Raw genomic sequence first — 10,447 nt, 5'->3', positions numbered from 1 at the left:
TTGAAACAGCAAGGAATAGTAAATTTGGCATAGAGGATATATGTGTGTGTGTGTATATATATATATATATATATATATATATATATATATATATATATATTTATCTATAGCTTGTAAATATATATATTTTATAAAAATTATATATATATCATAAACTTGGCATGAAGGATATATATCCTTTCAGTCTGATAATTTTCTGATGAACAATTCATTTGGTTCCTCCAGTTCAGCCTTGACTACTAACAGGCAAGAATTCAAGTTGTCCCCCAGTTTGAAATATCCATGTTTTATGGAAATTTTAATCAAATTTCTCCCCCCAAGGATTAGTATGATAATGAATTGAGCTTCTTATTGAGGAAAACGTTAAATTCAAAATATTATATCCTTCACTTCTAATTACAAATAAGTTTTACCTTTTATTGGGTTCCATTATACAATTTTACATAGTACCTTTATTGTTTTAAGCAATAATTAAGCAAAATGAATTAACATTTCTGAGCTCTACTTTTCAGCATATAGATTTACCTAAAAAAGTACAAACCAAGCACAGTGGTGCAATTTCCAGGCACTTTCAAGTTGCTTAAATATTTACAAATATGTAAGCACCCTGTTTGAAAGCATGAAAATTTTGGTGTCAGGAGGAAACACTCCATGTATATCAAATCTTCAAATTTGCACAGCTCCAAATATTCCTGAGAAATTCAGTCTGTCATTTACATCCACATTTCTTCATACTTCTGTGTATCTTGGGGAACCATAACCTCTGTCACTTGATGTACCACTAATTGCACAAAATACATGTAATGTGTTGCTCATCCAGGGAGAATGCATTGTGTCTTCTTGTAATATCTAAAACAAAAGAAATCCACATGGTTATCATGCAGAAAAATAGCTACTGCCAAAAAAAGAATGTGTATATAAAATTATAGGCATATTTCAATTCATCACTGACACTGAGCTATTTAAAATGACAAAAAGCAGAAAGAGTAAAGAATAACATTACCGACTTAAGTCTTCAAAGCTGTTTTACAAAGGCAGCATATCAAAAAAAGCAGAAAAAATCTGGTTACTTATTAAGAAAAACAAAAGATCATAAATGCAAAATTCAATAAAAAAGCAAGAGATAATGCAATCTTAATTTTTTTCAACAGATGGTCAGCATAAGATCTCTAACAGTGGACTACAGAGTTTATGGATCATCTTCTAACCTAGTGGTTCTCAGAATCACTTGTTGGATTGTTAAAATATGTAGATAGTATACTCCTTCCCTGTAGACTTAGAAATAATACTAAATGAAGAAAAAAGTGAGAGTCACATATTTTTAAAGACACTATGATTATATGAGCTAAATGATACAGAAGATTTTTCTGGGAAATGGAAGAACTTCATCAATATAAAATATAAATGTTATATTCCCATAAGTATATAAATGTATACAGATTTTATGCTTAGAGTAGATGGAGGGTAAGAATAGTGTACACATTATATGCTACTTCTTTTAAGTCCTAACATAAATCTCAAGCTTCCATTAATTGGTCTTAAAGATAAACTTTGTGGGCTGGGGTTGTGGCTCAGTGTTAGAGTGCTTGCCTAGCATGTGCCAGACGCAGGGTTTGATCCTCAGCACCACATAAAAGTAAATCAGTAAAATAAAGGTATTGTATCCAACTTTAACAACAACAAAAATCTTTAAAAAAAGATACGCTTTGAAGCCTCAATATTAAACCCTCAAATTGGTCTATAATGGCAGTATTGAATCATCTTATTTGTGATGTTACAAACCATGTAATTTAAATAAAGCCTATAATAGAGAAATTTCTTTTTTTAAAAATGTTTGTTTTAGTTGGAAATGGAAACAATACTTTTATATTGTTCATTTGTATGTGGTGCTGAGGACCAAACCTGGTGCCTCATACATGAGGGGCAAGCGCTCTACCAGTGTGCTACAACCCCAGCCCTGAGAAACTTCTTTTTATAAAAGCCTCATAACAGCTAGGTGTGCTGGCTTTGAACTCGAGATCCTCCTACCTCAGCCTCCAAGCCGCTGGGATTACAGGCATGTGCACCGCACCCGGGCTTGTTTTACATCTTTTGTGAAGAAGTTTTGCTGTTTTTTCTATGCATTACAAGTAATAGAAATTTTTCAACCAGTTTCTAGGAACAAATTTTGTAGTCTATTTGATAACAGTATATACTTCAGAACGGTTATATTGAAGAGAGATACAACCCACTGTTCTCAGGGCTGAGCTTGAGATACAGATGGTAAAGGAAATGGAAGGCTTCCCCGATTTTCTAGTTATGATCACATGGATGGTTTAGGGAGGAAGGGAAAAAGGAGCCTCTAAAAGCTATCAGTAAAGAGGGAAGACTTGGAGCTGTTTGTACTCATTCCTAAGTAGGCCAAGAAGATGCAGAAAGCAGATTCCAGGATCAAACCAACAAGATTTCCAGCCATTGCAGGGCACAGTAGCACACATTGTAATCCCGGCAATTTGGGAAGCAACAACAGGAGGATCATGAGTTTAAAATCATGTCTATATCTATATGACCGAGGATGTGACTCAGTGGTTAAGCAACCCTGGATTCAATCCCCAGGGGAAAAATTTTTTTTTTAGTGATCAAGAATGGATACATAGGCAGGGCACGGTGGCTCATGCCTGTTAATCTCAGCGGTGGCGCATGCCTATAATCCCAGTGGCTGGGGAGGCTGAGGCAGCCTCAGCAAAACCGAGGTGCTAAGCAACTCAGTGAGACTCTGTCTCTAATAAAATACAAAATAGGGCTGGGGATGTGGCTCAGTGGTCGAGTGCCCCTGAGATCAATTTCCAGTAAAAACAACAACAACAACAAAAAACACCCAAACGGGTACATAGGAGATTGGAGTGGTTGGACTCATTAAATATATGGAATGATGAAAATCTGGCTGACTGATTCTCGGTACTGGGATGAAAATGGTTGGAAATGACGTAGAAATCTAGTGCAACCTTGGGCTAACTGCGATTAAATTTCTCAGAGCACTTTTCTTTTCAACAGTACTGGGAATTGATCACAGCTGTGTACCAAAGCACCTGGCTTCCCATAGCTCTAAGAAAAAGAAAACAAAATGAACTCAGAATTTCACTGAAAAATTGACTAGCTTTCTGTTCTAGTCTCCCTGCTCTGGTTTTCCTCATTGCTGTACCACAGTTCCTTAGTTACCAAGCACTGGATGTATTTGTAAGCCCACCATTTGTGACAGTTTCTCACAGCAGGTGACAGCCTTCAAGCAATCTGAAATGCAGAATCTAGGACAAATTCAGGGCCAACCTTAAGAATATATGTATACTCTGTTTGGGTGCCATAGTCTATAATCCCAGTGACTCTGGAGGCTGAGACAAGATTGCAAACTTGAAGCCAGAACCTGTCTCAAAATCAAAAACAAAAAGGGCTGGTGATGTGGCTCAGTGGTAAAGTGCCTTTCGGTTGAATCCATGGTACTCATGCCCCCACTGAAAAGGAAAATATATTCTCTGAAAGGCTATAATTGTCCTTGTTTATTTATTTATTGGTACTGGGTATCGAGCCCAGGGACACTTCACCACATCCTCAGCCCTTTTTGAGATGGGTTCTTGCTAAGTTGTTGAGGATTTCTCTAAATTGCTGAGGCTGGCTTTGAACTTGTTTGTGGTCCTCCTGCCTCAGCTTCTTGAGCTGATGGGACTACAGGCATGTGCCACTACACCCGTCATTTCTTTTAATGATTTTCAATTTCTTTATTTGTGCCAGGGAGTGAATGCAAAGGCTCTTAATCACTGAGTCACATCCCCAGCCCTTTTTAAAATATTTTATTTAGAGACAGGGTCTTGCTAAATTGCTGAGGCTGGCTTTGAACTTGTGATCCTTCTGCCTCAGCTTCCTGAGCCACTGGGAATTCAGGAGTGCGCCACCATGCCCAGCTAATTTCTTTCCTTCTAAATTTGGTGCTGTAGATCTGTTATGGTTTGACAAGAGATGGTGACCCCAAAGCTCCTATTAATGCAGGAATATTGTGGTGAGAGGACTAGATTATAAAAGAGCTGTAACCTAATCGGTCCATCCTAATTTGAAAGGACTTGTGCTTGGTGGCAACTCTGGGCCCTTGGAGGTGAGGCTGCAGGAGGTGGGTCACTGGGGGTGAGTTCTTTGGGACTGTATCCTTTTTTTTCCATACTGGGGATTGATCCCAGCCACTCAAACACTGAGTCACATCCCCAGCCCTCTTTTATATTTTTATTTAGAGACAAGGTCTCACTAAATTGCGGAGGCTGGTTTTCAACTCCTGATACTCCTGTCTCAGCCTCCCAAGCTGCTGAAATTACAGGTGTGCACCACTGCAACCAGTTACATCTTTTAAAAAACTTTTAAAAACATTTTATTGGTACTTTTAGTTATATGTTAGGATTCATTTGACATAAAAGCATTATTATTATTATTTTAGCAAAAGGAAAACGGTTTATTGCTTTGTTAGCAAAGGAGAAACACAGGGGACTCCTGTCCCAGAGGCTGTGATTCTGTCCTTCAGCAGGAATAGGGGGCTTTTAAACAGGTGACTCAAAGGCTATATTCCAAGTGTTCTCTGCTGGAGTTGTAATTCACTTGTTACTTTGGAAGATTGTCATTTCTGAGATCTTTTGGTACCATCCCCAAAGTCTGGGTTACTTTGTTGCTATGGTGGGTGTGTACTCAAAGACAGAATGAATCTACCTATGATGGCGAATGAAGATAATCCTGTTTCCTTCGAGATTAGGGAGGAGCACAGAGAGAGGAAGAGGGAGAAACGTGTTCATTTTTTAAAAAATATTTTAAAAAATATTTGTTGATGGACCTTTATTTTATTTATATGTGGTGCCGAGAATCGAACCCAGTGCCTCACTCATGCTAGGCAAGTGCTCTACCACTGAGTCACAACCCCAGCCCCCAGAAACTCGTCCATTTTAAAAATAAGTTGCAGTGGCAGAGCAGCAAGGGCTATATCCCAAGCATGAAGTGGACACTGTTACATTTCCCAACTGTCATTTCTACATTCAATTTCTATGGGAAAATGGGTGACAACATCTCCAAGCTGCTTCCTGCTGAAAGAGGGCAAAGTTAGAGAAAGTAACCCGAAGTCCTTCTTCTTTATGATGTGGGGCATGGGCAGGTAAGGGTATTCAGTATCAGTGCAGTCTGGAGGATAGAGTATAGTTTGCTCTAATTCAGTCCCCAGGACTTCCCCTTTCCCTCCCCTCTACTCTAGTTTTGCTTAAGTATCTTGTGGATATACATAAAGGTAAGATTCACTGTGGTATCATATATGTACCTAGGGAAGTTAGATCAAATTCATTTCACTATTATTCCCTTATCCTGTCCCTCCTCCCTCCCATCAATCCCCTTCTTCTATTCTACTGATCATTTATTTTGATAGAATTCCCCCACTGGGGATATTCTCTTTCCATGTGGCTCCACCCTCCCCTCTCTGCTCCCAGGAGCCAAGAGCTGAGCAACTTTCCTCCACTGTTGCCCTTAAGCCATGATGTTATGCCTCACCTCAGGTCCAAAGTGATGAAGTTGGCCAACCACACACTAAACCTCTGAAATTATGAGCCAAAAATAAACTTTCCTCCTGTAAGTTGATCTTGTTGGGCATTTTGGTCACAGCCATGAAAAGCTGTCTAAAACAGAAATTGTACTGAGAAGTGGGGTCATCACTGTGACTAACCTGACCATGTGGTTTAGGAGAAGTTGGAACTGTGTGTAAGTGTTTAAAAAGTGTGGACATAAGGCTGGAGAAGCAATATAATATTGTTAGCAGAGCTTAATGTGCGATTCTGGTGGGAGCTCAGAGAATCAGAATGAAAACAGCAAGGGCTGTACCCACGACGTTTCAAAAGGGAATGAGAAATCTATTGGGAACTGGATTAAAGGTCACTCGGGTTATATTCTGGTAAAGAGGCTATCTACATTTTGTCCATGTTCTTACATTTTGTGAGAGGCTGGATATAAAGGTGATGGATTAATTAATCTGCCAGAGGATGTTTCAAGGCAACACAGCATTCAGGTGGTGTTATGGATATTGTTATCAGCTTTTAATCAGGTTTTCTGTGAGAACTGGGAGCAGAAAGCAGAGAAGGATTTTTAAAATTTGCAATTTGGCCAGAAACTGGTGAGCAAAACTGGGGACAAGGTAAATAGTTGTGGTTGTTGAAGAAATTACATCCCCTAAAGAGGTGCTAAGTCTTTGCAGATACACTAGGAAAGATAGCTTGAAGAGATCTCTCAAATTGGAAAGACCACACCCATCACAGCCTCAAGGGTGTAAAAGTAAAAATCCTTTTGAGATCAATGAGGTACCCTGCTGGCACAGGGGGGCCTAGGAAGTTTTTTCACTATGCTCAGCCACTCAGACGGCTGCAACCTTGGTCCAAGGTAGCCTGATGACAGTTCCAGCTGGCAGCAGATGGTGATGCTGATTCTTCAGGATTACAGAATATTGGAGTTAAGAGGTCATGGAAGTTTCCACCAAAATTTCAAAGGCAGGCCTGGGAGGCCAGGCAGTGTTGCAGGTTTGGAGTTCCTGTGGGCTTCCCCTGAGAGGGTGATGCATAAAGCTGTAAGAAGAAAGCTGCTGCTGCAGTGGAGGCCCTCCCAAAGATTAAGAGATGCCAGTAATGTGGAATATTTGAAAAGGAAAGCTGCTGGCTGCAGACAGAGACAGGCAAAAAGAAAGATAAGTGGGCTCAACCAGCAAGGCCAAAGGAGCAGGGATTCCCAAGCCCTTTGAAAAGCACATCAAGCAGCCATATGCCCCAGATGCCTGAGGTGAACCTACAGGAAATGTTTGCCTGGCTGAGTTTAGGTCTTGCTTTGATCCCATCCTTTCTTTTCATGCTCCTAATTCTTTGTGTGTGTGTGTGGGGGGGGGGCTGGGCGGGTGCTGGTGACTGAACCCAGGGCCGTGTGCATGTGAGACAAAGCACTCTACCAAACGAGCTATATCCCCAGCCCCTAATTCTCTTTTGGAATGGAATTTTTTACTCTGTTCCACTATGCATAGGATATATATAACTTGTTTTTCAATTTTTCAGGGGATCATAGCCAAGTTTGCATTGAATCTCTGATAAGACTTTAGGTTTGGACTTTGGGCCAATGCTGGAACTGTTAAGACCATGGGGACAGACTTTTAGAAATGGACATAAGCTTTTGGGGGTCAGGGTCAGAATGTTATGGTTCAGATATGAGGTACCCCCCTGAAGCACCAATATTAATATAGGAATATTCAAAATGATATAATTGTGAAAGCTATATCCTAATTAGCTTTGAAAAAAGCCTTGTGTACGCATCATCTCTGAGCCCAAGAGGCATGGATGGAGGAGGTGAGTCACTGGAGTTGTGCCCTTAGGGACTGCATCCTTCCTCCCGGCTCCTCTCCTTCACTCTCTCTGCTTCTTAGGCACCACGAAGTGAGCACTTTTCCTTTGTTGCTAGCCTTCTGTCATGATGTTCTGCCTCACTTCAGGTGAAGTGATAAGAGTCAGCCAACCATGGACTTGAACTTCTGAAACCATGAACTTTTCCTCCTCTATGCTGGTCTTGTTGAGTGTTTTGAAAGATGGAACCCAAGGCTTCAGGTATACTAGGCAAGTGCTCTACCACTGGACTACCATCTCAGACCCATCTTTAATTTTTTTTTTTCTTGGTGGTCCTAGGAATTGAAACCAGGGTTATTCTACAACTGAGCTAAATTGCCAGTCCTTTCTTATTTTTTATTATAAGACAGTGTTTTGCTAAATTGTCTAGGCAGGTCACGAACTTGTGGCCTCTTACCTGAGGTTGAGTTGCCGGGAGTACAGGCAAGTGCCACTACACCAGCCCCATCTTTATTTCTTAAACATTCAGTGTTTATAATGTTTCTAAAGAAAATATTTATTTGGTGTTTTTATTAGCAAGGAAATGAAGGAGACTTTATAATAAGCTTAAAAAGCTCAGTCACTGAGGGACTAGTCTGACATGTTGCAACTTTTATGAACGTGATTAAAATGTTAAAATGGTTAAGGGACAATGCATGTACAAAGTGGTTGCAAACATGAATTTCAAGGCCCCAATATAGGAATGGATCTTACCAGCATAGTTCAGTAGTACTTAGGTTTCCATAAGGGTCAGTAGGTCTATAAATGTGATGATTAGTGATGACATAATTTGGCTGTGATAATCAGGTCTTTGCTTTTCTATTATTCAGGCTGTGTTTTGTTAGCAGTAAATATCCCTAACCTTCAGTGATAGATTAAAATGCTAAGTATACATAAACATAGTTTTCTAAGCTGTAAGGGTAGGAAGACAATCCCCAAGTTTTAGAAATAACTCAGGATCTCACCTAAACCACAGTATGTAGTTTCTGACAGCCAAGACAGGAATAGTATTTGGGGACTTGGATACTGAGCTAATCATTTCATTTCTTTAGGATTCTTCTTGAGAGAATCTAACCCATGTTCATAGTAGATCTATTCAGATTTGCTCAGCTAGTGCCTCTAATATTGTAGCACAAAGAACAAAATGGTTTATTACTGATAATTGCTTCAGTAACAGTTTTAAATAATTGCTTCAACTTCGATTACAGAGAACATGAACAAATTTTAAAGTACAGAACAAATAATTTGAACGAAACATATTTAAAACTATAGATTTTCGTCAAGTAACACTTTAGGGACTCCAGATCATGTTTTCGTTTACAACCAGTCTTAATACTTGCCTGCTCGTGAATAATGTCAGACAATTCTTTCACCATGTCTCTGAAATTTGACTTTAGCCCTTCATGGTACTCAAATTGATCCTCTTTAATTAGTCGCTCGTTTAGTTCAAGTGCAATGCTGCATGCTTGTATGAATTTCCTATGGATGGATGACAAAGATAAAGGTTTCATTATTTATTTTTAGGAAGTCTCACTGACAATCAATTTGATAATTCACTTTAAGCATGACTTGCCCAGAGGGAAACAAGAGAATTCTTTATTTTCTCACTGTGCATTTGTTAATGTCACTTTCTAACTTGAAATACTTTCTCCTTTTCCACCTCTGTCCTGATTTCTTATCTCCTTTAAATCAAAACATACCCCCTAGGAAGCCTGCTTGCTCAGTTATTTACTTGTTATTATGCCATTGAAGTTGTGCTAACATTAGTTTGTATCTGCATACAGTAAGTCATTCATTCAAAAAGAATTTATTTTCAGTTTACTATATGCCCATTACAGTGTTAGATGCCATAGGTGTGAAGAATATTTCTTGGGCAGGCAAGAGTGGGGATAGGGAATTGAAGAACCATCATAAAAGTATTTTTTTTCATTATTTTATGTGTTTATGTTTAATGTCCACAATTATAGTGTATGTCTGAGGAGGCAAAGTACCTCATTGCCCATATGTTTTATATCCCTGTCATAGCAACTAGTAGAGTTTTTTTATAGGATCCAGGCAGCCATTATTAATAAGTATTGGTGAATGAATGACTACTGGTTACTCTGCAACCTGGAACAGCTGATAACACACAAACAGGAAAAGTAAATGGCATGTCAGGAGTAGATGAGTAGATAGGTTATCATATTTATCCTTAGTCTGTTTGACGCAACTGTTTCTCGTGTTCTGAATGTAAACTGTTTATAAATTCAACAGATTTTCAAATGTAAGGTTCATTCAGACATACCTTAGCTTACAGGGTTGCTTAGTGCACACAAGATATTGTATGTCCTAGACTGGCAGAATCCAAGTGGAAGCAAGAATACAGGATAGGAGTAAACGCCTCTGCAACCCTTCCAGCCCCACTTTTACTTCTACCCTAAATGGTACGAAATGCTATAACACAAGGTCAATCGGGCAAAGAAGGAAATCAAAAAATGAATGTAGGTTTGTGTTTGTGTCACTAACAATATCCAAAGCAATAAAATAAGTTGGCACATTTAATCTCTTGGGTCACTGGGGCATTGTTAATATCCTGTAGCATGAAACAGATCATGAATTTCCTCACTACTTAAAGTACCATCCAGAGGTCACTTAGCTATTACAAAAGTACACAAAGAATGTCCTTTTTGTAGGGGTATTATCTGGTAAATACTTTGTTGTTGTTTTTAGAAGAAAACAAGGAAAAGAATAAATGTCTCATCTAAAAATTACTAAATGCTTACCTAAACATGTCTTTCAACTCATTTACTTTCTTAGGTGGATACTTGATGGCTTGACTATCATTTAAGAAAGCCCTTGCATATGCTAATGGACCAGCATTGACCTAAATTAAGAAAGGAGAAAAGTGAGAGAATTATCAGCATGTAGTCAGAAGAAGTTTTTGCATTTCTCCTTTTTATTAAAAAAGCTCAAGGGCCAGAAGCATGGCTCAGTCGCACACTGATTTTCCAGCATACACAGGCCCTGGGTTCCATCCTCAGCACCAAAAACATAACAAAACTATA

At 39.0% G+C, this 10,447-nt stretch overlaps 1 protein-coding gene across 3 annotated transcripts in view; it reads right to left on the bottom strand.

Moving 5' to 3' along the window:
- Nucleotides 1-396: 396 nt before the first annotated feature.
- Nucleotides 397-10,447, bottom strand: part of Dock11 (dedicator of cytokinesis 11) — a 186,108-nt gene continuing 176,057 nt past the window's right edge. For all 3 annotated transcript variants that reach the window (XM_046420911.2, XM_046420908.2, XM_046420910.2), the window contains 3 exons: nt 10,166-10,266; nt 8,744-8,882; nt 397-849 (listed from right to left, as the gene is read on the bottom strand). In XM_046420911.2, the coding sequence (XP_046276867.1) occupies nt 730-849; nt 8,744-8,882; nt 10,166-10,266 (360 nt within the window). In that variant the 3' untranslated portion in view covers nt 397-729. The remainder of the gene's footprint in view (nt 850-8,743; nt 8,883-10,165; nt 10,267-10,447) is intronic.

This window comes from Marmota monax, unplaced genomic scaffold (genome assembly GCF_021218885.2).
Source record: "Marmota monax isolate L192 unplaced genomic scaffold, Marmota_monax_Labrador192_F-V1.1 WCK01_AAM20220418_F8-fsc00155, whole genome shotgun sequence".
Taxonomy (NCBI): domain Eukaryota; kingdom Metazoa; phylum Chordata; class Mammalia; order Rodentia; family Sciuridae; genus Marmota; species Marmota monax.
Note: the sequence above shows the minus strand (reverse complement) of the source record. Positions and strands in the feature narration are given on the sequence as shown.